Source organism: Sus scrofa, chromosome 15 (assembly GCF_054392235.1).
Source record: "Sus scrofa isolate SSC_HxYL_T2T_F1_AM1 chromosome 15, Sscrofa_HxYL_maternal_Yorkshire_Landrace_v2.0, whole genome shotgun sequence".
Taxonomy (NCBI): Eukaryota; Metazoa; Chordata; class Mammalia; order Artiodactyla; family Suidae; genus Sus; species Sus scrofa.
Genome location: NC_139397.1, coordinates 145,366,723 through 145,394,264, shown reverse-complemented (window position 1 = coordinate 145,394,264; position 27,542 = coordinate 145,366,723). Strand labels below are relative to the sequence as shown.

The following is a 27,542-nucleotide window of genomic DNA, read 5'->3' as shown; positions in this document are numbered from 1 at the left end:
ATTTATGTTATGCCCTGTGCCTTTTCTGCCCTTTCTGTGCAGGCTTTGGCAGCGGGATGGCCTACCTGCCAGCCGTGGTCATGGTGGGCAGGTACTTCCAGAAGAGGCGCGCCCTCGCCCAGGGCCTCAGCACCACGGGGACTGGGTTTGGCACATTTCTCATGACGGTTCTGCTCAAGTACCTGTGCGCCGAGTACGGGTGGCGGAATGCCATGTTCATCCAAGGCGCCGTGTCCCTGAACCTGTGTGTCTGCGGGGCGCTCATGAGACCTCTCTCTCCTGGGATGGATGGAGACGTCCCAGGAGGGAAAGAGCCACACGTGATCCCTGCTCACTCCACCGAATCCGTTAGGTCCAGCGGACAACCGGGCGGAACTGAGGAAAAGGAGGGTGGCCCCGGCACCGACGACTCCCTCGGGGACGTGCCAGTCCCGGAGAAGGCCGAGCACCGAAAGGACATGTGCGCCTTTCGGGTTCTGAAGATGATGAGCCAGCTGACCGTGAAAATCAGGAAGGGCTTCCAGGATTGGTACTCGGGCTATTTTGGAACAGCCTCGCTCTTTACTAATCGGATGTTTGTCGCCTTTGTCTTCTGGGCTCTGTTTGCATACAGCAGCTTTGTCATCCCTTTCATTCACCTCCCAGAGATAGTCAATTTGTACAATTTATCCGAAGAAAATGATGTTTTCCCTCTGACGTCGATTATAGCAATAGTTCACATCTTCGGAAAAGTGATCCTGGGCATTGTGGCCGACCTACCTTGCATCAGCGTCTGGAATGTCTTCCTCATGGCCAACTTCACCCTGGTCCTTTGTATTTTTATTCTGCCCTCGATGCACACGTACGCCAGCCTGGCGGTCATCTGTGCGCTGATAGGATTTTCCAGCGGTTATTTCTCCCTGATGCCGGTGGTGACTGAAGACTTGGTGGGGATCGAGCACCTGGCCAATGCCTACGGCATCATCATCTGTGCTAATGGCATCTCCGCGTTGCTGGGACCACCTTTTGCAGGTAAAGTGGTCAAGGTTTCAAGAGCTCAGAGTGCAGGTAGAAAAGTCGAATTCTCATTTATGAGTTCTCGACAAGGCTCAGTGGTTAACGAATCCGACTAGGAACCATGAGGTTGTCGGTTCGATCCCTGGCCTCGCTCAGTGGGTTAAGGATCCGGCGTTGCCTTGAGCTGTGGTGTAGGTCGCAGACATGGCTCCGACCCCAAGTTGCTGTGGCTCTGGCGTAGGCCAGCGGCTACAGCTCCAATTGGACCCCTAGCCTGGGAACCTCCATATGCCGCGGATGCGGCCCTAAAAAGACAAAAAAAAAAAAAAAAAAAAAGTCCAAGTCCAAGATGGGAGTTCTCGGGAGTTCCTGTCATGGCGCAGTGGTTGACCAATCCGACTAGGAACCATGAGGTTGCAGGTTCGATCCCTGGCCTTGCTCAGTGGGTTAAGGATGCAGCACTGCCATGAGCTGTGGTATAGGTCGCAGACACAGCTCGGATCCCGAGTTGCTGTGGCTCTGGTGTAGGCCAGTGCCCACAGCTCCGATTAGACCCCTAGCCTGGGAACCTCATATGCCATGGGAGCAGCCCAAGAAAAAGGCAAAAAGACAAAAAATAAATATATAAAATGAAATAAAAAATAAACAAGATAGGAGTTCTCTGGTGGCCTAGCAGTTAAGGATCCAGCATTGTCACTGCTGTGGCACAGGTTCAGTCCCTGGCCAGAGAAGTTCCACATGCCACAGACGTGGCCAAAAAAAAAAAAAAAAAAAAAAAAAAAAAAAAGATGTTAGAAGTCCAAGATAAATAAGGAAGTTTCTGTTTATGCACATGCTCCTTTTTCCCCCTATTCCTGCTCCAGCTTCTCACTTATAAATTTTAGCAAGTTAAAGATCATTCTTTCGGAGTTCCCTGGTGGTCTAGTGATCAAGGATCCAGTGTTGTCACTGTGGTGGCTTGGGTTCTGTCCCTGGCCCAGGAACTTCTGCATTCCATGAGCACAGCCCACCAAAAAAATCATTCTTTCATGTAGGATGCAGATGAATTTTTGACCCATAATCCGAGAGATAAAACAGCCAGGCTGGCAAAGTAAATGGCTCCTGCCATGAGCCTGCAGAGCATGGCAGGGGCCATGGCCAAAGGTCAAGGTGCTCTCTGAAGGTGAATATTAGGGCAGCCAGGCCAGGGCTGGGGACCATTGTCAAAACTGCCAGAAAGTCTGTGCATGGTTTTAAGCGAAGCTGGTAGGACTCATCTATTCAGACGTCCTATTCTCTGCCTGTGTGGATACTCCAGACCTGTATTCTCATATCCTCTGTAGGACTGCTTTTTCCTAGAGTTCCCATTGTGGTTCAGCAGGTTAAGAAGCCAGTGAAGTCTCTGTGAGGATGCGGGTTCAATCCCTGGCTTTGCTCAGTGGGTTAGGGATCTGGCTGTATCCGATGTGGTTCAAATTCTGAGTTGCCACCATGGCTGTGCCACAGGCTGGCAGCTGTAGCTCAGATTTGACCCTTGGCCCGGGAAACTTCCATATGCTGCAGGTGCAGCCATAAAAAGAAAAAGAAAAGAAAAGAAAGACTTCTTCCCAGTGACTTCTTTCCCCCCTGGGTGCCAGACAAAGCCCTCCCCACCCCCTTCCTCTCTGTCCCTCTATAGATCCACAGCCATCTCCCATCCTGGGACCCTGCTGGCAGAGAGTTTGTGCCAACACACCCATTTTTAAGTCCCCCTCAGAATTTGAAGCTCAAGAAATCAGAGGTTTTTCCCTATGCAGCTGACCACACTGGCAACTGGCTGACTAAAGGTTTAAGCCCCAAGAATTAAAAGGGCCCCTCCTGGATCAAGCTGTTCCTATTTTCTGCCTGCACATGGAGATGCAAGAACAGCACTTCTAGGTGACAGGGAATAACTCTTAGCAGTGCAGCAGACAATACTGGCAGCTGAAAAGTCAGAACTGCTCAGTGATCTCATTGTATAGAATTCTCTATCAGTTAGGGCTGCATTTTATTGTAAGAGAACACCCTGCTGATGGTATCTTAAACTGAGATTTTAATTATGTCACATAATCAGAAATCTAGGGAGTTCCCGTCGTGGCTCAGTAGTTAATGAATCCAACTAGAAACCATGAGGTTGTGGGTTGAATCCCTGGCCTCGCTCAGTGAGTTAAGGATCCAGTGTGGCCGTGAGCTGTGGTGTAGGTCGCAGACATGGCTCGGATCCCAAGTTGCTGTGGCTCTGGCACAGGCCAGCAGCTACAGCTCTGATTAGACCCCTAGCCTGGGAACCTCCATATGCTACAGGAGCAGCCCTAGAAATGGTAAAAAGACAAAAAAAGAAAAAGAAATCTAGAGTTTAGAGACCAGATGATATTGGGACAGTGTCTCAAGGTCCTCTTGGATTTTTCCTCATGCTGCCTTGCCTCATAGTCACACAATGGCTGCAGTAGCTCCAACCACTACATCCTTACATATGATAAGAAAGAGGAAAGGATGAATAGTTCAGTCCCAGCAGTTTATCCACTTATATCTGATGGAACAGAACTGTGTCACACAGCTAGTCTGAGCTTCAAGGGGAATTGAGAATTGGAGAATTTTGCTTTCTAGTCTCTACTAGAGGAAGGAAAGGAGAAAAAAAAAATCGAGATTGGAATTTGGATCAGTTAACTCATGGTAACTGCCAGAGATGTTAAACTCAAATATCCATCAAGGAGATGGGGACATTATCAGTGGCTCATACAAGTAGCTTTCCCTGTTGGAAGTCCTTCAGATATATTGTTATGTGGAAATGGAATCTGCTGCTGAGTTCCTGTTGTGGCTCAGCCAGTTGAGAATCTGACTAGGGAGTTCCCATCGTGGCTCAGTGGTTAATGAATCCGACTAGGAACCATGAGGTTGTGGCTTCGATCCCTGGCCTTGCTCAGTGGGTTAAGGATCCTGCGTTTCTGTGGCTGTGGCTGTGGCATAGGCCAGCACCTGTAGCTCCGATTGGACCTCTAGCCTGGTTCCATATGCCTTGGGTGTGTCCCTAAAAAGCAAAATACATACATACATATATATATAAAAGAATCCAACTAGTATCCATGGGGATACAGGTTCATTCCCTGGCCTCAATCAGTGGGTTAAGGATCTGGCGTTGCTGCAACCTGTGGTGTAGGTCGCAGACACAGCCTGGATCTGACAGTGCTGTGGCTGTGGTGTAAGCCAGCAGCTGCCCCTCTGATTCAACCCCTAGCCCGGGAACTTTCACGTGACGTAGATGTGGCCCTAAAGAGAATTTTAAGAAAAAAAGAATGGAGGGAGAAGGGAGAGAAGAAGGAAGGAAGGAAGGAAGGAAGGAAGGAAGGAAGGAAGGAAGGAAGGAAGGAAGGAAGGAAAGGAAGGAAAGGAAGGAAGGAAGGAAGGAAGGAAAGAAAGAAAGAAAGAAAGAAAGAAAGAAAGAAAGAAAGAAAGAAAGAAAGAAAGAAAGAAAGAAAGAAAGAAAGAAAGGAAGAAAGAGAGAAAGAGAGAAAGAGAGAAAGAAAGAGAAAGAAAGAAAGAAAACAGAATCTGCTGTTGATGTTTCTTTGCATTATCTGGGGGTCCTTTCTGCTTCCAATGGTCAGTCTGGGGTTATTTTATATTGATCCATCACCTTTCAATAGCAGCATCACAACACGGCCGTGAGGTGCAGCCTCAGTAATTCGTGATCAGTGTGGGTTAAAGCCCCAGGGCTTGCCAGCCTGGTTTCCTTATCCCATCTCCGTGGGCGTTTCCTTTTCACACAGCTGCCTTCCAGTGCCCTTTCTTGAGTGGAAGAGAAAGGATGTACACCTCAAAGACAGGGAGATATTCCCAACCCTCAGTCTTCAGGGCTGACCTCTGCGGGCTTCACGTTCCTTCCTAGAGGTGGAGTCTGTACTTGAGTTTGATCCGCCATGGACGGTAGAAGCCACTGTGTTCATGGTTACAAACCTACTGTGAATGCATGTCGGATGCTGCCGTGAGGACTCAAATCAGTGTTCTGACATACGTCTCCAGGCCGGTGGTCTAAAGGGACCCCTCATTCTTTCTGTCTGTTTCTCTGTTTCTTCTCCTTCCACTGACTTGCTGCACTGAGGAATGCTCAACAGCATGATGGGCTGATCGCATTGTGTTTCATTCATTGACCTTTCAGGCCAAGGAGCCACCACTGCAGTGAGATGCAAGGCCAGCCTCTATGCATCATAGAACACAAGTCCCTGGCAGTAGGCAGGACTAAATAACCACATGAAATTCTTGCTGGAAATCCCAGGTGGGCTAGAAATTATGACTTAGCGTGATTGGCTACAAGGAAAATTACTGTTCACTTTAGCTTTTTCTTCTTTAATGGGTTTAGAAATGAATGTGTTTTCCATTTTTCGAAGCAGTTTCTACTGGCATTAAAAAATCTGGCCCCATTTAGTAGCATGTTAGACAATCACACGTTTCCATTTAGGAGAAGAATGTGCAATCAACGATATTGAGCAGACATTTCAACCATGTCATTTAGCAAACATGAACTTGCTGTAATTCATTGATAATGTTGCTGGGCGTTCAGTACCTCTCTTTGAGTGATATCATAATAGTAGCTACTTTTCTAGATGTTTCCAGGGTAAAGGACAGCAGAACTTGGCCACCGAATTTGACTGACCAAGAATCTATACATATCCGGAGTGGCTGTTGTGGCCCAGCAGGTCAAGAACCCAACATAGTGTCTGCAAGGATGCAGACTCCATCCCTGGCCTCACTCTTTGGGCTAAAAATCCAGCATTGCTACAATCTGTGGGGGTAGGCCGGCAACTGCAGCTTGGATGCAAGCCCTCGCCTGGGAACTTCCATATGCTGGAGGTGTGGCCGTAAAAAGAAAAAAAAAAGAAGAAAAGAATCTACACGTATCTCCACAACACTCTAATAAAATATAACATCCTAACAATAATTTGCAATGTTTTTTTCACCAAGAGTTGGGACTACTTACATAATAAATAAGAAAAATAGCCATGGATTCTCATCTAACAGACCCAAATGAAAAAAGAATGCAATTTTTTTTTGGCCATGCCCATGGCATGTGGAAGTTTCCGGGCCAAGGATGGAACCTGTATCACAGCAGTGACCCAGGCAACTGCAGTGACAATGCAGGATCCTTAACCTATTCCACCACAAGAGAACTCCAGAATGCAATTTATTTATTTTTTTTATTCTATTTTATTTTTGTTTTGGGGGCTGCTCCCGCAGCACGTGGAGGTTCCCAGGCTAGTGGGCAAATCAGGCTGGTTCCCAGCCTACACCAGAGCCACAGCAACACATGATCCGAGCCGAGTCTGTGACCTACACCACAGCTCACGGCAACACCAGATCCTTGAGCCACTAAGTGAGGCCAGGGATCAAACTTGTGTCCTCATAGATGCTAGTTGGGTTCGTTAACCACTGAGCCATAACAGGAACTCCTAAAGGCATCATTTTCTACTTTCCCTTTTTCTTTTTTTTTTTTTGGCTTCGCCTTCAGCATGTAGAAGTTCCCCAGGCCGGGGATCAAACCCAAGCCACAGCAGTGACAACGCCGGATCCTTCACTACTAGGCCACCAGGGAACTCCTCCTACTCTCAATCATTTGATCATATGAAAAGTAAGGATTTAACTATAAAAATGCAAGATCAGCTTTCATATGGGATGAGTGGAGCATGAGAAGTTTATTTATATGTATTGATTTTTTAGAAATTGTAGCTGTCATGCTCTGTTTATAGACACAAGTGAACGTTCACTTCATCATAATTCACAGTGGTCCACGGCTGACAAATGACGGGACCGAGCAAAAGCCGGATGTGTTTTTGTTCATATGTCAGTGTGTCCTCCTGATTCAATGCTTAAGCTGAATCACTTTTTCTGGATTACATGCTTAATCTTTTCTGTCTCTCTTATCTCCAGTTAGAGATTAAGGAGTGCCCTGATGGCTCAGTGAGTTAAGAATCCAGCATTGTCCCTGCTGTGGCACAGGTCCCTGCTGTGACATGCCATGGGCCTGGCCAAAAAAATAAATTAATAAATTAAATTAAATTAGATTAAAAATTGACACAAGACAGAATCAAAGGGAAAAAAAGGAATCAAATTGGAGATTAACGGGAGTTCCCGTCGTGACGCAGTGGTTAACGAATCCGACTAGGAACCATGAGGATGTGGGTTCGATCCCTGCCCTTGCTCAGTGGGTTAACGATCCGGCATTGCTGTGAGCTGTGGTGTAGTTCTCAGACGAGGCTCAGATCCTGCGTTGCTGTGGCTCTGGCGTAGGCTGGTGGCTGCAGCTCCGATTCAACCCCTAGCCTGGGAACCTCCATATGCCGCGGGAGCGGCCCAAGAAATAGCAAAAAAAAAAAAAAAAAAAAAAAAAATTGGAGATTAAGAAAAGATGATAGACCATTTACGAAGCCTCCTCTGAACACTTTTTTTTTTTTTCTTTTTTTTTTTCTTTTTAGGGCTGCACCTGAGCCATATGGAAGTTCCCAGGCTAGGGGTCAAGTAGGAGCTGCAGCTGCCAGACTATACCACAGCCACAGCAATGCCAGATCCAAGCCGCGTCTTCGACTGACACCACAGCTCATGGCAATACTGGATCCTTAACCCACTGATCGAGGCCAGGGATCGAACCCTCAACCTCATGGGTCCAAGTCAGTCTCGTTAACTGCTGAGTCATGAAGGGAACTCCCCTGAATGCTTTTTTTTTTTTTTTTTTTTTCAGATGATAGCCTCTCCCTTCATATGTCCAATAACAAACCCAATAGCTTGGTTAACTTTTAAACTATGTCCAAAACATAGCTTTTGATTCATTTTTTAAAAGTAAACATTTTTGAGGCTCTTTTTGTTTCTCTTTTCTTTTTCTTCTTTTTTTTTTTCTTTTTTTTTTTTTTGCCTTTTTAGGGCCACACCCGCGGCATATGGAGGTTCCCAGGCTAGGGGTCTAATTTGAGCTATAGCTGCCAGCCTACACCACAGCCACAGCAACTCGGGATCCCAGCCACATCTGCTACCTACATCACAGCTCATGACAACGCTAGATCCTTAACCCACTGAGCAAGCCCAGGGATCGAACTCGAAACCTCATGGATCCTAGTTGGATTCACTTCCACTGCGCCACGAGGGGAACTCTCATTGTTTGTTTTTCTTTATGTCATCCTTGACTCATCCAGGCACATTATTCACTAGGTACAATAAACAGGGGAGAGAGCTAACCCCCAGAAAGTCAGAGGTACTAGCTTACAGATTTAGCAGTTGCTTTTGTGTGGCTGTTGGTGGGAGAAGGTTAAGTTGCATTTGTGCATTCATTTGCCGACTAGATTTTTTTTTAAGAGGCCGTGGAATACTATGTTTGGTCATTAAATCATTTGTATTTTTCCTATGCCTTTGCTAATTAATGCACTTTTGAAATGAAAAAATTGAATGTTTACATTTGCAGTTTTACCATAAATAAAATTCTGTGTACAGCTTAATCCTCTCAGTTTGCATAGCTGGCTGTTTGGGGTCCATGACATGTGACCGATTCTTAGAATTAATTACCAAAGTAAAAGAAACATCATGTTTCATAGTTTCTGAGACCTTTTTTTCCCACATTTTAATGTCTCTGAAATCAGAATGCCTTTTACAAAGTCCTAGGAAAATATCGAGTCATAGTTTATGTTTTTTGTCTTTTCTTTTTTTTTTTCTTTTAGGGCCGCACCCACAGCATATGGAGGTTCCCAGGCTAGGGATCGATTCAGAGCTGTAGCTGCTGGCCTACACCACAGCCACAGCAATGCCAGATCCAAGCCACATCTGCAACCTACACTGCAGCTCCCGGCAACGCCAGATCCTTAACCCACTGATCAAGGCTGGGGATCAAACCTGTGTCCTCATGGATACTAGTCAGAAGCATTTCCACTGAGCCATGATGAGAACTCTGAGTCATATTTTAATTAACGAAGTTTTATTTTTTTGCTTTGCTTTTTAGGGCCACACCCTGGATATATGGAAGTTCCCAGGCTAGGGGTCTAATTGGAGCTACGGCTGCTGGCCTACGCCACAGCTACAGCAACGTGGCATCTGAGCCACATCTCATAGCCATGCCGGATCCCCAACCCACTGAGTGAGGCCAGGGATGGAACCCACACCCTCATGGATCCTAGTCGGATTCATTTCTGCTCTGCCACAGTGGGAATTCCCTAAAGATATTTCTTTCGTATTGATATAAAAGATAATAATGCATCATGTAATTCATGGTATCATAGAATCCATGAAATATGGTAATATTTTAGAGTACCTAATAAGATAATTGTATGAAAGTATTGGATTACAATAGTATTTTTGGAAAAGAACTGGTAACTTAGCATTTAAGGCTATACCTTTAGACATTTAAAGTTTCATGAATTTAAACATGTATATTAAATGTTTATAGCTGTAAATGTGAATTTTATAAAATCTGGAAACTTTCTAGAACTGATGTTTACTCTCAAATACTTCAAAATGAAGGAAAGGTCACATCTTCTGCTCCGCCTCTTTTGATACACCCTGGAAACTTCAGAAGAGTTCTGAGGTTTTAGAAAAGATTTGTGTTAATATTTGCGTAAAAAGAAAATCATTAGAGGAGTTCCCATCGTGGCTCAGCAGAAACAAACTTGACTCATATCTGTGAGGATGTGGGTTTGATCCCTGGCCTCATTCAGTGGATTAAGGATCCAGTGTTGCCAAAAGCCGTGACCTAGGTCACAGATGCGACTCAGATCCAGCATTGCTATGATTGCTATGTAGACCGGCAGCTGTGCCTCCGATTGGACTCCTAGCCTGGGAACTTCCATATGCCGCACCTGTGGGCCTTAAAAGAAAGGAATGAAAGAAAGGAAGGAAGGAAGAAGGAAAGAAGGAAAGGAAGGAAGGAAGGAAGGAAGGAAGGAAGGAAGGAAGGAAGGAGGGAAGGAAGGAAAGAAAAGAAAGAGAGAGAGGGGTGGGGAGGGAAGGAGGAAGGAAGGAAGGAAGAAAGAAAATCATTAGATTTACTTTTCACTGCTGGCTTTGTGGCCACCTGAGAGTCACCCTGAGGGCTGTGAGCCAGAAGATTCTCCCCGTGGGTTGACCAGCTACTGTTTCAGTGCCTTTAGAAAAGTACCCCAGTGGCTTAAAAGATAAATGCAGCCATCCTCAGGCACTGAGAGCTCTGGTTCCTACAGCCCAGACTTAAAAAATGGCTAGACAAAACTCTGAGAGCATTAAATGGCATATAGTAAATTCTTAGAGAATTATTTACCGTATCAATAAATGCTTGCTTTGTGTTCTTGACTTTACTCTCTCAATGCCGCTACACGGAACATATTCTTTTTTGTTTTGCAGGCTGGATCTACGACATCACACAAAAATACGATTTTTCCTTCTACGTATGTGGTTTACTCTACATGGTAGGGATACTCTTTTTACTCATTCAACCATGTATTCACATTATAGAACAATCCAGAAAAAAATACATGGATGGTGCCAATGCGTAGTGTCATGTCATGTTCCATGTAAGATGTCTTTCCTCCTCACGCCTACCTCACATGGCTGCTGTGAGGCGCCTGTGACATATCCTGGGAAAGCACATTGTACGTAACTGGCACTGTCATTTGTAAATGCCATTGTCATGGCTTCTTTCGGAGGCAGCCCTGCCTTTCCATGTGGGGAGAAGCAATGCCGGGAGATATGAAGGTATACATGCATTTTAGAGGTGACAGTGACCTTCAAAGACAGCCTATTAAATCACTGGTAGAGATGCCCTTAGAAAAACCATTCTCTCTCTAGTCCTCCTCTAAGACTAGGGTTTTGGATACAGCTTTTAAAACAAAGACAAGGAATTGGCGTTCCCGTCGTGGCTCAGTGGTTAACGAATCCGATTAGGAACCATGAGGTTGCAGGTTCGAGCCCTGGCCTCGCTCAGTGGGTTAAGGATCTGGCATTGCCGTGAGCTGTGTAGGTTGCAGACGCAGTTCGGATCCCACGTTGCTGTGGCTCTGGCGTAGGCTGGTGGCTACAGCTCCGATTGGACCCCTAGCCTGGGAACCTCCATATGCCACAGGTGCGGCCCTAAAAAGACAAAAGATAAAAAAAATAAAATAAAATAAAATAAAATAAAATAAAACAAAGACAAGGAATTAAAGCTTTTCAACTCACCTGCTTTTTTTTGTAAGGTGAAAATAAGGTATCAAAATGCTTTTGGGGAAGCTTACAGGTAAAGGTCTCCTCTACCTTTCGAAAGCATTTTTGCCCCTTCACTTATACAAAGACCTACTTTATTGCTTGTTTCTGCTCAGCAGAAGAAACCCAAGGAGGACATTGCTTTTATTTAAAAATTTTTTTAAATTAAAAAAAAAAAATGGAGTTCCCGTCATGGCGCAGAGGAAAGACATCCAACTAGGAACCATGAGGATGCGAGTTCGATCCCTGGCCTTGCTCATCAGGTTGGGATCTGGCGTTGCCATGAGCTGTGGTGTAGGTCGAAGATGTGGCTAGGATCCTGAGTTGCTGTGGCTGTGGCTGTGATGTAGACCGGCAGCTGCAGCTTCAATTCAAACGATAGCTTGGGAACTTCCATATGCTGCAAGTGCAGTCCTTAAATAAAATAAAAATAAAAATAAAAAAAGGCACACTGCCTCCAGCAGTTTTTCAACAAACTTTATAGAGGAAACACATGCCCAGAGCAGTAAAAGTGGCTTGGCCAAGCTCCTCCGCGGGAACCACACAGCATCTCAGTGTCGATTGCCATAGCTTTGAGCTCTGTGGGTATCTGTGGGCATCTGTGCTTGATCTCAATTTATTCTGTGCCTCACAAAAAAGATGTGTCCTAAGGTCATTGCTTTTTTGCACTGTGCCATTTTGGTTAAGATTTCATTGAACGCTCTGCTTTTGGATAGTGGAGGAAACCTATAAAGGGGCTTTAAGCACAAGAACGTGACTAGAGGAGTTCCCATCATGGCTCAGTGGTTAACGAATCTGACTAGGAACCATGAGGGTGCGGGTTTGATCCCTGGCCTTGCTCAGTGGGTTAAGGATCCGGCGTTGCCGTGAGCTGTGGTGTAGGTTGCAGACTCAGCTTAGATCCCACGTTGCTGTGGCTGTGGTATAGGCCAGCGGCTTCAGCTCCGATTAGACCCCTAGCCTGGGAACCTCCATATACCAGGGGAGCGGCCCTAGAAATGGCAAAAAGACCAAAAAAAAAAAAAAAAAAAGAAAAAGTACATGACTAGATTTCATATTGTTACAGGGAGCTATTGATCTATGACGGTAAAACGAAGGCAGGCTCTCATTTCAAAGGTAGTACCTTTAGTACAATGAAGGAAACACAGTTTGTATTTCTATTAAGGAATTCTGCAGCCAGGGAATACAGTTTCTAAATCTTCCTCTAAGAAAAGCCATTAATCCTATTTCATCGATGCAAACGATTGCATTTGGAATAGATAAGTGATGAGATCCTGCTGTACAGCACAGGGAACTATGTCTAGTCACCTGGGATGGAACATGATGGAGGATAAGGTGAGCAAAAGAATGTATGTATATATATATATATATATGGCTGGGTCACTCTGCTATACCACAGAAATTGAGAGAACAATGTAAATCAACTGTAATAAACAAAAACCTAAAAAAATTTCCTAATTCAGTACTGTTCAGTCGTAAACTGAATCTTGAGGCAAAACCTTAAGAAATAATACTAATAATCTCCTTAGTGAAAGTCATATTTGTGCATATATCACCTTTGAATCAAGGGCTACAATTCAAGCACTTTTATTCATCGCACTGGCATAGTTTATAAGCATGATCTGGGGCCTATAGAAATTTTTTTTCTGTGTTTCTCCTGCCCAGTAAATAAAATAGACAACTAATTGCTGGTTGGCATGTAAAGTCGGTGGTTAAATCATTTGTAAAGCATGTTACTGATTCCAAAAATATAGGACTATCAAGTCGTAAGAGTGATATACGAAACGCCCTTGGTCCGAATGTCTGTGCACTTGACATTGGAGTAGGGGTAACAAATAGCCCTGCTCCGCTGCCTCTTGGGCTACGGACAATTCATTTGCCCAAGCTCAGCACAGTTTTTAAAATAGTTCTCTTGATGGATTTCATGCGGACGATAACTTTGCTCCGTGGCATCAAATAATGCTCTTCCTTTATCGAAGATCTCTATTTTTCTAAGCCAAACATTTTTCAGACTACAGAATGGTTCTTCCCAGCATCATTTTGAAATTTCTGGCTGCCTCTCTTTGGACACATAGCTGAGAACTGTTTAAATTTCCACTCACAATGTGCTCATCACACACATGAAAATACTTGAATATCATTGCCAGTGTCTTAGGTCACATTTATCTAAAGTGCATACAGACCCCTCTCCATCGTCCTTGGCAATGAGAGGCACATATGGCACCAGTAATTGGAGTCGCAGAGTGTTACCCCAGCCTAATTTCAGCCAGCCGTTTCAGTCTTTTCCTTGCCCAAACCCTTCGGAGTGGTTGACGAGTGACTATGTGGACGTGTTTTCTTTTTGTTTCATCTCCATTATTTCCTGCTCCGATGTCTGGTGGGAGGGGCTGTGTCATGAAAGGGACCACCGAAATGACAATAATCATACAAGGCAGCTAATGGAAAGGAGAAACAGAAGCATGGCTAATATACACACGCAATATTACCTCCAATGATTTGAGAATTGCCTGTAAATTATTATAGATAATAAACTGCATGTCACACTCCATTTGGTCCAACATGAAGACCTGTTTTTCATGACAGCTTTGGCTGCTGTTAAAGAACCCAGCTTGGCGGGGGCGAGGGGGGTGTTTGTTTGTTGTTTGTTTGTTGATTTGTGGCCGTGCCCTCTGCATGTGGAAATTCCCGGGCCAGGGACCTAACCCGTGCCACAGCAGTGACCTGGGCCGCTGCAGTGGCACCCCCGGATCCTTCACCCGCTGCACCACAAGGGAACTTCCTCGGCACTCTGTTTTTGATAAAAGTAATCTCAAATGCTGACACAATGTTCTATCTCTCTATATATATTTACCATTAAATGAGGAGGATTAGATGGAAAAACATGTGTTTTAATACTGACTGCATCCTTAGGTCATTGACCGACAATATACCAAATTGAGGAGAGGCGGTGTTAAATATTTGGAATGGTGCTATTCGGCCAAGTGTTTGGATGCTCACACTGCTAGTTGTGCATCGTCAGTGTGAACTTTTTATCCAATGACTCAGCTCTAGTTAAATATCCAGGTGAGATCGGCTCATGTTCAGTCTGTACAGTTGTTTGTTGATATGCTGTATTTATGGGCATGGTCATTTCTACCAAATCAAAAGTCCCTATTTTATAAAAACAAAGGAAAACGTACTTGCAATATTCCTGTTTGCCAACAACAAAAAAAGAGAATGCTTATAAAGAATTACCACAAATACATTAATATTTTCTGTTTAAGATGTTATTTATAGTTCTTTGAAGATATTATAAAGGTTGATTGTATATTTATATTATGTACTTTATAGGTTTTTCCCTCATGTATCCAAATGATTATTTACATACGACTAAATAAATTTTCTCCTCTTTAAAGAGAGTCAGTGAGTTTTTGTACGAAATCCTTATTTTTTTAGCCCTAAGAGGAAAATTACTAAAATGTAACTGATGATTGAGTTTGGTTCTTTCCCCTGGAAGAGTTTTTCTCTAGGTGCGATCGTAAAACCACCTGGAGAGAAGTGCCAAGTTTAGCTGCAAAATTTAAAACGCACACACCTTTTGAGCCAGCAACTACATTTCTAAAATTTTTTTCCTACATATGAACAAAGACAAAGGAACAGGGATTTTTTTTTTTACTTATTGCTTTTTATTTATTTATTTATTTTTTTTGTCTTTTTGTCTTTTGTTGTTGTTGTTGCTATCTCTTGGGCCGCTTCCGCGGCATATGGAGGTTCCCAGGCTAGGGGTCGAACCGGAGCTGTAGCCACTGGCCTACGCCAGAGCCACAGCAACGCGAAATCCGAGCCGCGTCTGCAACCTACACCACAGCTCACGGCAACGCCGGATCCTTAACCCACTGAGCAAGGGCAGGGACCGAACCCGCAACCTCATGGTTCCTAGTCGGATTCGTTAACCACTGCGCCACGACGGGAACTCCTGACTTATTGCTTTTTAAATAAAAGATTGGAAATAATTTAAATGTCTATCAATGGGAACCGTTAAATAATGTAGTGTTTATGAGACTGCTAAAAAAAAAAAAAAAAAAAAAAAAAGGTTCCATATGTAAAATTAGAAAACAGTATCCAAGATATATTGCTAAAGGAAAAACAAGATAAAATGTGTTTCACAGGAGTTCCCGTTGTGGCGCAGTGGTTAACGAATCCGACTAGGAACGTTCGACTAGGTTCGATCCCTGGCCTTGCTCAGTGGGTTAAGGATCTGGAGTTGCCGTGAGCTGTGGTGTAGGCTGCATACGCAGCTCGGATCTGGCTTGGCTGTGGCTGTGGCGTAGGCCAGCAGCTGTAGCTCCAATTAGACCCCTAGCCTGGGAACTTCCATTCACCGAGGGTGTGGCCCTAAAAGACCAAAAGACAAAAAAAATTAAAAAATAATAAAAAATGAATAAAATAATAAAGTAACTATATGCCCCCCAAAATTTCTTAAGAATAGTGCATTGTTTTACATTTTTGCAAATTTCTTTAATATCTGGCTCAATTGAAGACAACTGGGTTCTCATGTTTGCTTCTGCATTCAGTCTGTTGTTATATATGGTTTTGATTGACATATGTGAAGGAAATTCAGCCTCATACCTATGTGCAATCGCAAAGAGAAGGAGTATTTATTTTACTAGTCTTTTCAAATAATTATAGTTTTTTTGGATACCACACCAAAACTCAAGTGGTATTTCTTAAAGGTTATTTGCAGTGTGGAATCTGACACCATATCAATGTTCCTTTTGTAAAACATAACATTAAAAGCCTGTTTTACACTTTTCTTTTTTTTTTTTTCTTTGCTTTTTTTGCCTTTTTTTAGGGCCGCACCTGTGGCATATGGAAGTTCCCTGGCTAGGGGTCAAATCAGAGCTACAGCTGCAGCTCACACCACAGCCACGCTGGATCTGAGCCAGGTCTGCAACCTACACCACAGCTCCCGACAATGCCAGGTCCCTGACCCACTGAGCGAAGCCAGGGATGCTGGTCAGATTCGTTTCCATTGCACCACAAAGGGAACTCCCTGTCTTGCACTTTGAATGGCTCTCTTACCCATTTGTGATTTTGTAACATCATGCTGTCATCATATGGAAAATACCAATCTGCTGAGTTTTGTAGGTTTTCCAAATGTTTTCATATTTCAACTAATGTTATTATTTTTTGTCTTTTTAGGCTGCACCCATGGCGCATGGAGCTTCCCAGGCTAGGGGTTGAATCGGAGCTCTCTACGCCACAGTCACAGCAACACCAGATCCAAGCTGTGTCTGGAACCTACACTGAAGCTCACAGCAATGCCGGATCCTTAACCCACTGAGCGAGGCCAGGGATGGAACCTGCGTCCTCATGGATACTGATCCGATTCGTTTCCACTGAGCCACAACAGAAACTCCCATCAACCAATATTTTTAAAAGTCACATGATAATTGTGTGGGTCCATTTATATGAAATGTCCAGCATAGGCAGATCCATAGATAAAAGGGAGGAGAGGGGTGTAGGTAGTGACTGCTAATGGGCCAGTGGTATCTTTTGAGGTGACAAGTGTTCTGGAACTAGATAATGGTGATGGCTGCACACTTGTGTGAATATATAAAACCCACTAAATTATATACTCTAAAAGAGTAAATGCTATGGTGTGTGAATTGCATCTCAATTAGGAAACAGACAAGCTCAGGAGGTTGATGTAAGTTTTCCAAAATTCTAATTTCCTTTTGAAAGTTTAATTAATTATCACTGGCCACAAGGACCGCAGTGATGTTCCCCAAAGTGACAGCCTCCTTTTCAATAATGTGTCTGCCAAACATGAACATATTTCAGCAAAAATCAGTAGTTGAGTCTGCGCCTCAGCTACACCAGTGCTTTCCCTCAAGACAACAATTGGACGTTGATTTGTAGCTGATGTGCTTTGTGCATACATTCCATTTTATTGTTGTTATTTTGTTTTTGTTTTGGGTTTTTTTGTTTGGTTTGGTTTTTTGCTTTTAGGGGCTGCACCTGCAGCATTTGGAATTTCCTAGGCTAGGAGTCAAATCATAGCTGTAGCTGCCGACCTACACCACAGCTCACGGCAACACCAGATCCTTCACCCATGGAGCGAGGCCAGGAATTGAACTCATATTCTCATGGATACTAGTCCGATTCTTAACCCCCTGAGCCACAATGGGAACTCCCAAATATTCCATTTTAAAACCATGCAGGACCCTGTGGGGCCTTCCCAAGAGCAGACACCATCACCTCCACCTTATGTCACCTGCCTCTTGTTTGTAAAAAAGAAAAAAGAAAAAAAAGGCCTAGTCAGCTAGGCTTCCCCCAAGTTCCACAGAGCAAATTTAATCAGAGAACCAAGAAAACACAGAAAGGAAAGCAGTGGAGCAAAACAAAATAGTAATAGTTTAGCCATAAGCCAAGGTCAAGGACCTTTCCTTCTTCATCGAGGGCTATAGATAATTTCCTGAGTCATATCCTTGATTTGTGTTGAAGGTACTAAAACCCCCCATGAGGTGGAAGAAGTTAACTGCACCCTGATCACCCTCATGTAGACCCCAGACCATTTGGAACCAGAAGCCGCACGATTGAGATTCCTGAAACATCGCCCTATTACGTCACCACCAACCAATCAGAGAACTGTGGGTGAGCTGACCACACCCCCTGGGACCCTCTCCCTCACGCCATCTTTAAAAACCCTTCCCTGAAAGCCGTCAGGAAGTTTGGGTCTGTTGAGCACAGGCCACCTCTTCCCTTTGCTTGGCACCTGCAGTTATCACTGTACTTTCCTCCACCGCAACCCGGCATCAGCGGAGGGACTTTGCTTTGTAAGCGGACCCAAGTTTGGTTTGCTACCTATTTTGTCACGCAGGATATTAAAAAGATGTAGACTTATGAGGAAAGACTTGGGAGTTCCCTGGTGGCCTAGCAGTTAAGGATCTGCTGTTTTCACTGCTATGGTTTGGATCACTGCTGTAACATCTGTTTGATGCCTGGCCTGGGAACTTCCACATGCCGTGGGAACAGCCAAAAAAAGAATAAAGACTTAATGAAAGGTGGTCAGTTTTCACTGTTTCATTAAGGATGTCCTTAGGTGAACCTGACCATTATTTGACTGCAAGCACATAGCAATGAAAAATACAATGACTTCTGGTCCATTTTGGTGGTACTGCTTTGACCCGCAATTGCTGCTGCACCATCAGTGCAAACATCAACAGAATTGCCCCCAGGATCAACCATGAATGTGAATAAATTATTCAGTATTTTGAATGTTTCAACACCCCTTGTGCTGGTTTCTAAGCATTCACATAAAAGATCTTTGTCTAGTTGGTGTGATGCCGGATGAACACAAGCAAAACAGCAAGTCTAGCCACATCTACTGAGTTATCCATTTGTAGGACAGAAGTACAATTCGGCAGAGAAGATTTAACACTGCCTTCATGTTTGCAGCTGAATCTTTAATTTGACAAGCTACTGTATCATCAGAAAGTGGTGATTTCTTTTGCTGACTCCCAGGCCAGCCAGCATTCCGCAGTGTCAGCTGTAGGGCGTGCATGCTTTTCCCCAAGGCTTCCAGGCAGTCACCTACCCTGCACGGCACTTCACTGGCTTTGCCTTTCTGCTTAGAAAAGCTATAGTGGGAGTTCCCATGTGGTTCAGGGGGTTAAGGATCTGGCGTTGTCACTGCGGCAGCTCAGGTCACTGCTACAGCAAGGGTTCGATCCCTGGCCCAAGAACTGCATGCTGTGTGGCAAAGAAAAAAAAAAAAGCAAGCTAGGAGTTCCCACTGTGGCTCAGCAGGAACAAACCTGACTAGTAATCACGAAGATGAGGGTTTAATCCCTGGCCTCAATCAGGCGGTTAAGGATCCAGCGTTGCTATGAGCTGCAGTGTAGGTGGCAGACTCGCCTCAGATCTGACATTGCTGTGGCTGTGGGACAGGCTGGTGGCTGCAGCTCCGATTTGACCCCTAGCTTGAGAATATATGCCTCAGGTGGGCCTTTAAAAAGCAACAACAACAAAAAAACCATAGTGATCAATTTTTGGCTTTTAATTTTTTTAATTTTTTAATTTTTTTGGTCTTATTGGGACCATACCAGCGGCACATGGAGGTTCCCAGGCTAGGGGTCGAATCAGAGCTGTAGCTGCCAGCCTACGCCACAGACACAGCAACTTGGGATCCAAGCTGTGTCTGTGACCTACACCATAGCTTATGGCAACGCTGGATCCTTAACCCACTGAGTGAGGTCAGGGATCAAACCCACGTCCTCAGGAATACTAGTTGGGTTCGTTGACTGCTGAGCCACGATGAGAACTCCAATTTCTGGCTTTTAATGAACTCATTACATCTACATTTGAAATACTTCTTTCTTTAGGCGCCAATGATTGCTCTTAAAATGATGCCACAAATCACGAGGTACCAAAAACGTAAAATTTTAACATTACAAAGCCAAGGAATAGATAGCTTTTGAGTTGTATTTTGTTTCATAGTTATGCTTTTTTGGGTAGGTTTCGGTTTCATCTTTTTCAGCATCTTTAGGCTTAGATGGTGCAGCTGTGAGCTAAGAAAGCAGGATTTCTAATCTCCCCTTTTCAAAGCTAATGATCCATCCTTAAATATAACGATGAATGGAGTGTGGCTTATGTGGACTGCGGGGCTGCAAACCCCAAAGGCTGGGAACCATGGTGGGGGAGAGAACGCTGATGCTGAATTGCAAAGACTAGGAAGCTGTAGGATTCATCCCCAAGGAAAGGGAAACTGAATCAGGGTGGAGAGCAGATATCTGGCAATGCATTAAAGGCGCTACAAGGAGCTCCCTGGTGGTTCAGCAGGCTAAGGATCTGGCATTGTCACTGCTGTAGCTCTGGTTACCGCTGTGGCATGGGTTTGATCCCTGGCCCTGGAATTTCTTTTTTTTTTTTTTTGTCTTTTTTTTTGTCTTTTTTTTTTGCCATTTCTTGGGCCACTCCTGCAGCATATGGAGCTTCCCAGGCTAGGGGTCGAATCAGAGCTGTAGCCACCGGCCTACACCAGAGCCACAGCAACGCGGGATCCGAGCTGTGTCTGCAACCTACACCACAGCTCACGTCAACGCAGGATCCTTAACCCACTGAGCAAGGCCAGGGATCAAACCCACAACCTCATGGTTCCTAGTCGGATTCCTTAACCACTGAGCCATGACGGAAACTCTGAGGCCCGGGAATTTCTTTGTACTGTGGGCAGAGCCAAAAACGAAAACAAAATCCAAATAAAGGTGCTACAGATGAACTGTGTGGACCGCCAACGATGAAAGCAGAGAGGTTCGGGCTGACAGTCTCAGATTGGCACTGGAGAGCCTCTTCCATTGTCAGGTGAGGTGGGAAAAGGTAAGAGTTCCTTGGGACAATCTGGTCCCCAAGGGAGGGAAGTGGCCAGAAGAAGAGAAGATGAAGTTTGGAAAAGTACCAGTGAGCCGTGTTCTGCTCCGTTATTCACTCCTTTACCTGATTTTTCCTAAGATTATGCGAGGGCCTTGAAGAATATACTCCTGGAGTTCCTGTCGTGGTGCAGCGGAAACAAATCCAACTAGGAACCGTGAAGGTGCAGGTTTGATCCCTGGCCTCACTCAGTGAGTTAAGGGTCCCGTGTTGCCGTGAGCTGTGGTGTAGGTCGACGACGTGGCCCGGATCCGGCATTGCTGTGGCTGTGGCATAGGCCCACAGCTGTAGCTCCGATTAGACCCCTAGCCGGGGAACCTCCATATGCTGTGGCTGCAGCCCTAAAAAATAGCAAAAAATAAATAAAAATTAAAATTAAACAAATGAAGGCTCTGGCATTGCCACAGCTGTGCCATAGGTTGCAGCTGTGGCTCAGATTCAACCCCTGGCCTAGGAACTTCCATGTGCCTCGGGTGCGACCATTAAGAAAAAAAAACATTCTCTGGACACTAAATTAGGATAGTCTCTCAATATTACGCTCAAGGCCCTCCTACTTGTAATTTCAAATATGACACTGGACAAACCCCATCACCTCTTCAAGTTCCACTGGCCAAACGTCTTGGCTCTGAAAGGAGAGGTGGCATGGGGTTTGTGGTTAAGAACATAGACTCCGGAAGTTCCCATCATGGCTCAGTAGTTAACGAATCCGACTAGGAACCATGAGGTTGTGGGTTCGATCCCTGGCCTTGCTCAGTGGGTTAAGGATCCATTGTTGCGGTGAGCTGTGGTGTAGGTTGCAGACACGGCTTAGATCCTATGTTGCTGTGGCTCTGGCGTAGGCTGGTGACTACAGCTCTGATTCGACCCCTAGCCTAGGAACCTCCATATGCCACAGGAGCAGCCTTAGAAATGGCAAAAAGACAAAAAAAAAAAAAAAAAAAAAAAAAGAATATAGACTCCGTAGGTATAGACTTGAATCTCAACTTCACTGCTTACTAGTCATAAAACTTTGGGAAAATTAACTTGTGCTCTCAGAGTGTAATTTAGGCTTTGCAGGCCATGCAGTTTACATCGTGACGGTCTAACTCTGTCACCCTGTGTCATAAACTGTGGCCCAATAAAACTTTATATACAGAAACACGCAGCTGGCCAGATTAGACTTATGCCATAGTTTATAGGCTCCTGATCTGAGACAGAAATAACATCATATACCTTGAAGCATGGCTGTAAGAATTAAATCAGTTACTACTTGTTTATTTCTTGCTATGCCATAGATAATCAATGGCAATTGCTGCTATTATCATTGTCCCTAAAGTTATTCCAGCTCAGTCTGTGACCCCGATCTGGCTATCTGACTTTCTAGATGGGCAGCACAGATTTCCCAACTGAAAACGGCATTTCTGAATGGAGATGACGGTTTGAGGAGATGCAATAAGCAGGAAAACGGAAGTCCTCTGCGGCTCCCATCCCTGGGGGCTCCATGTTGCAAGGGCAAATGAACGCTCTCCCCCAAGGCGGATGATCTTATTTCAAAACAACAGGTAGGTAAAGCTGAGACGGGAATGTGACTTTGTGAAATGGCCTACCACGTAATAGTATACGTTTAAGCCCAGGTGCAGAGTTTTCTTTTTTTTTTTTAATTTTTAGGGCCACCCCTGCGGCATATGGACATTCTCAGGCCAGGGGTCAAGTCAGAGCTACCGCTGTCAGTCTACACCGCAGCCACAGCAACACCAGATCCTTAAACCACTGAGCAAGGCCAGGGATCAAACCTGCGTCTTCATGGATGCTAGTCAGATTCTTAAGCTGCTGAGCCACAAAGAGAACTCCAGTGCACATTTTTCTTTTGTGTGGTGGTACTTTGTCTATTTCACATGTTTGTTGCAGCACTATTCACAATAGCCAAGACATGGAAACAACCTAGATGTCCATCAACAGATGATTGGATTAGGAAGATGTGTGTGTGTGTGTGTGTGTGTGTGTGTGTGTGTGTGTGTGTGTGTGTACACAATGAAATACTACTCAGCCATAAAAAATAACAAAATAATGCCACTTGCAGCAACATGGATGGAATTAGAGACTCTCATACTAAGTGAAGTAAGTCAGAAAGAGAAAGACAAATACGATATGATATCACTTATATCTGGAATCTAATACACAGCACAAATGAGGCTTTCCACAGAAAAGAAAATCATGGACATGGGGGACAGACTTGTGGTTGCCAAGGGGGAGGCGGAGGGAGTGGGATGGACTGGGAGCTTGGGTTTAATAGATGTAATCTATTGCCTTTGGAATGGATAAGCAATGAGATTCTGCTGTATAGCGCTGGGAACTAAATCTAGTCACTTATGATGGAGCCTGATAATGTGAGCAAAAAGAATGTGTACATATATGTGTAACTGGGTCACCTGGCTATACAGTAGAAAATGGACAGATCGCTGTAAACCAGCTGTAATGGAAAAAATAAAAATCATTATAAAATAAAATTTAAAAGAACAGGGAGTTCCCGTCGTGGTGCAGTGGTTAATGAATCCGACTAGGAACCATGAGGTTGCAGGTTCAGTCCCTGCCCTTGCTCAGCGGGTTAAGGCTCCGGCGTTGCCATGAGCTGTGGTGTAGGTTGCAGACGAGGCTCGGATCCCACGTTGCTGTGGCCCTGGTGTAGGCCAGTGGCTATAGCTCTGATTCTACCCCTAGCCTGGGAACCTCTATATGTCGTGGGAGCAGTCCAAGAAATAGTAAAAAGACAAAAGAATAAAAATAAAAAAAATAAAAAATAAAAAAACAGACATCCAACCCAAGACATCCATTTCAAGTTGACGCCAACCGCTCAGAGTGGAAAAGCTCAGAGCCTCGTTCCCACTATATCATGTCTCGACACCCACTGAAGATACAGGTCATTACACTGAAGCTCAGAGCAAAAAACTCTGCTGCCGGATGTTTTGTGCAAGGCCGTTCGATGCTATTCTTCAGCATCTTGGGAGGCAGTTTGGGAAATAAAGGAGGACTGATGACCGCCTTGTAAACAAGCAGCTCGGAAAACATTTAAAGTGGTGACTGGGAGTTCCCATCACGGCGCAGTGGTTAACAATCCAACTAGGAACCATGAGGTGATGGGTTTGATCCCTTGCCTTGCTCAGTGGGTTAAGGATCCGGCGTTGCCGTGAGCTGTGGTGTAGGTCAAAGACTCAGCTCGGATCCCACGTTGCCGTGGCTCTGGCGTAGGCCGGTGGCTACAGCTCCGATCCAACCCCTAGCCAGGGAACCTCCATATGCCGCAGGAAGCAACCCTCGAAAAAGGCAAAAAGACAAAAAATAAAAATAAAAAAAATAAAGTGGTGACTGGTAATTTGTCCCTACCCCTACTTCCAGCCCCTCCCCCAATAGAATCACAGGCTGAAGTCTTGGCTTCCTCAAGATAATATGGAGCCTAGGGTTTCCTCGGTGACGCAGTGGGTTAAGGATCTGGCGTTGTCACTGCAAAAATGCGCAGGCCTCGGCTGTGGCACGTGTTCGATCCCTGGCCCCAGAACGTCCTCATGCTGTGGGTGCAGCAAAGACCAAAAAAAGAGATTACATGGATTCCATATAATCAAGGGGTAATGCACATACTATGCCAACCTGGTCAGGAAGAAAAGTGGTAATAGACGTTACCATTGTGTAAAATATATATACATGTATTTTTAGCTTATAAATTAAATATGCACATTTGCCACTGTTGATAAATTGTTCTTGTAACTCTAAACATATAAATCATCAGAAACTAGCAGTATTTTATAATTACAGTGCTGAATAATAGCAGAGTATGAATACTTTTGACTGAAAAGATGAGGAAAGGCTAAACCATAAAAGGCTCTGACGTTTCACTCCAAAAGAGTATGTCACAAACAAAGCAGATTTATGTGTCCACGTGAAAGCTGTCAGCTGAGGCCGAGAGGCAAACCCCTGGCTCCCCAGCCAGGCCCTCCTCGTGCGGGCCCGAACTTGGGCAAGACCGCAGGAGAGAGGGGCAGAAGGGTGGACCACGGAGGATGCTGGTGCCTTGCAGGCCTTTAGGGTAACGATATTGGTCCTATTTTGGCAAAAATAATTATAATCTGGGAGTTCCCATTGTGGTGCAGTGGAAACAAATCCGACTAGTGTCCATGAGGATGTGGGTTTGATCCCTGGCCTCGCTCAGTGAGTTGGGAATCCAGCATTGCCCTGAGCTGTCGTGTAGGTCGCAGACACGGCTCAGATCCCGTGTTGCCGTGGCTGTGGTGTAGGCTAGCAGCTGCAGCTCCGATTGGACCCCTAACCTGGGAACTCCCATATGCTACGGGTGTGGCCCTAAAAAGAGAAAAAGTTATAATTCAGTAATAAGGTACTCAAATTATGAGGGCAAATAATTATGGAAATGATCTAACATCTTATGTTGCTTAACTATTACTTAACAATAGCCAACCTATTGATAACTTTTTAAAGGTGTTATTTTTTTGGCTGCACTTGAAGCATGAAGTTCCTGGGCCAGGGGCTGAACCCAAGGCACACCAGCAACCTGAGCCACAGCAGTGAGGTGCGGCAGGCGCCCCGGGTCTCTCACCAATGAAACCTTTGCTCTGCGCTTGGACTAAATCCAGACACAACTTTGACTGGCTCTTCATCTGCCAGAAAGCAGAACACCTCTGGGTCCACAGATGGCCCTGGTTATCCAAGACTGAGTGTGAGGGGTGGGTGGATAGGGATTAAAATCCGCTTTGATATTAACACAGGTTTAATAAAAAAAGAACAGAAGCATCTGTCCCTGAGCCATGGCTACAGAGCTGTTCCAGGAGTGAGGTGGGGACAACAGCCAGAGTCCCCCTGTTCCCCATCTTCCGGGAGGTCCCAGGGCTTCACTGGAAGGTCCTTGGGTGGGTGGGTGGGGGATGGAAGGTGGGCAGGTGGGTGTTTTCTGTGCAGTGAAGTGGAAGCTGCAAAGAAAAGCTGGTAGCGTTGATACAGTGAGAGCAGGTTGAGAACTAATTTGCCTGTAGCCTAAGAGGGGTCCGCAGACGCTTTGCTGCTGTGAGTTCATTGTCAGGGACACTCAGGTGCCATGGAAGCGCAGCCAATGATTGTTATATAATGCATCTCAGGGAGGTGGAACTTTCTCCCCTAAAACTGTACTGGCTTTGCCCCTCTGCGGACCTAACACAATACAGACTGTGCTTTTCTTTCAGTTGCCCGCACCCTGTGTCCTTAAAATTCCCTGTGGTTCTTACTTGCGGATATAAAAAATACAACAGGGAGTTCCCATCATGGCGCAGCAGAAACGAATCCGACTAGGAACCATGAGGTTGCGGGTTCGATCCCTGGCCTCACTCAGGGTTAAGGATCTGGCATTTCCGTGGCTGTGGTATATGCCACAGGTGTGGCCCTAAAAAGCAAAATAAATAAACAAAAAGTACAACAGGAGTTCCTGTCATGCTCAGTGGTTAATGAGTCTAACTAGCATCCATGAAGATGCAGCTTCAACCCCTGGCCTTGCTCAGCAGGTTAAATTAAAGATCTGGTGTTGCCGAGTGCCGTGGTGTAGGTCGAAGACGCGGCTCAGATCCTGCGTTGCTGTGGCTGTGGTGTAGGCCAGCAGCTACAGTTCTGATTTGACCCCTAGCCTGGGAACCTCCGTATGCCACGGGTACCGCCCTAAAAAGCAAATAAATAAATAAATAAAACTAGTGAATAAAGCCAGAAAAAAAGAAGCAGATTCACAGATACAGAGAACAAACTGCTGGTTACCAGTGGGGAGAGAGAGAAGGGGTAAATAGCAATATAGGGGTGGGGAGTGAGAGGTACAAACCACTGGGTGTAAGGTGGGCTCAAGGACGTATCGGACAACACGAGGAATATAGCCAACGTTTGCAATAACTGTAAGTGGAAAGTAACCTTTAAAAATTATATTAAAAATGGAGTTCCCACTGTGGCTCGGCAGCTCAAGAGCCCAGATACTGTCCATGAGGATGCAGGTTCTAGCCCTGGCCTGGCTCAGTGTATTAGGATACAGCCTTGCAGCAAGATGCGGCATAGATCACAGAAGCCACTCGGATCCCCTGTTGCTGCAGTTGTGGTGTAGGCCGGCAGCTGCAACTCCAATTTGACCCCTAGCCTGTCCTTTCTTTTTTCGCTTCTTTTTTTTTTTTTTTTTTTTTTTTTTTTTAGGGCTGCCCCTGCAGCATGTGGAAGTTCCCAGGCTAGGGGTTGAATTGGAGCTGCAGCTGTTGGCCTACGCCACAGCCACAGCAACGCCAGACCCAAGCCACATCTGCAACCCACACCACAGCTCATGGCAATGCCGGATCTTTTACCCACTGAGCAAGACCAGGTATCAAACCCACATCCTCATGGCTACTAGTCAGGTTAGATAGCACTGAGCCACAATAGGGACTCCCTTGCCTGCCTTTTTTTTTAGGGCAGGGGCAGCCCTAAAAATAAAAAATAAAACAAAATTAAAATTATGTAAAAATTTTAAAATATCAGGGGCCCTGCCGGGCCTCTGAGCACATCCTCGAACGGGTGCTCTGGGCCACCACTGGTGCGGAGGGTGGCCTGTGGGTGCACCGTCAGCCACGGGCCTTATGCATACAAAAAAAAAAAAAAAAAAGGTTTAAAATATTAAGCAAAAAATAAAATTTATCAGACCCAACTTAGAATAGATTTACAAGGAGATCCTGCTGAGTAGCATTGAGAACTTTGTCTAGATACTCATGTTGCAACAGAACAAAGGGTGGGGGAAAAAAATGTAATTGTAATGTATACATGTAAGGATAACTTGATCCCCTTGCTGTACAGTGGGAAAATAAAATAAAAAATAAAAAATAAAAAATAAAAAAAAAGCCATACAACAACAAAATAAATACATAAATAAATAAAATATAAAACTCAAACACCCCCTCACACACAAAAAAAATCCCTGTTATAAAAGTGGTAACTGTCCA

General features: G+C 44.9%; 1 protein-coding gene across 13 annotated transcripts in view; it reads left to right on the top strand.

The window, feature by feature from the left end:
* The window catches only part of SLC16A14 (solute carrier family 16 member 14), a 57,649-nt gene that overhangs the window by 24,328 nt on the left and 5,779 nt on the right, over positions 1 to 27,542 (top strand). For 2 of the 13 annotated variants that reach the window (XR_014830211.1, XR_014830210.1), the window contains exons 4-7: positions 43 to 1,011; positions 10,342 to 10,406; positions 17,665 to 17,814; positions 21,950 to 22,127. Coding sequence is in view for 3 of the 13 variants with exons in the window: in XM_085000672.1 (XP_084856798.1) it covers positions 43 to 1,011; positions 10,342 to 10,406; positions 17,665 to 17,709 (1,079 nt within the window). In the remaining 10 variants the exon portion in view is untranslated. Of the gene's footprint in view, positions 1 to 42; positions 3,338 to 3,917; positions 4,443 to 7,925; positions 8,469 to 10,341; positions 10,407 to 17,664; positions 18,228 to 21,949; positions 22,128 to 27,542 lie in introns of those variants that run through there. The other 11 variants (XR_014830209.1, XR_014830217.1, XM_085000672.1 and 8 more) reach the window with 11 other exon arrangements.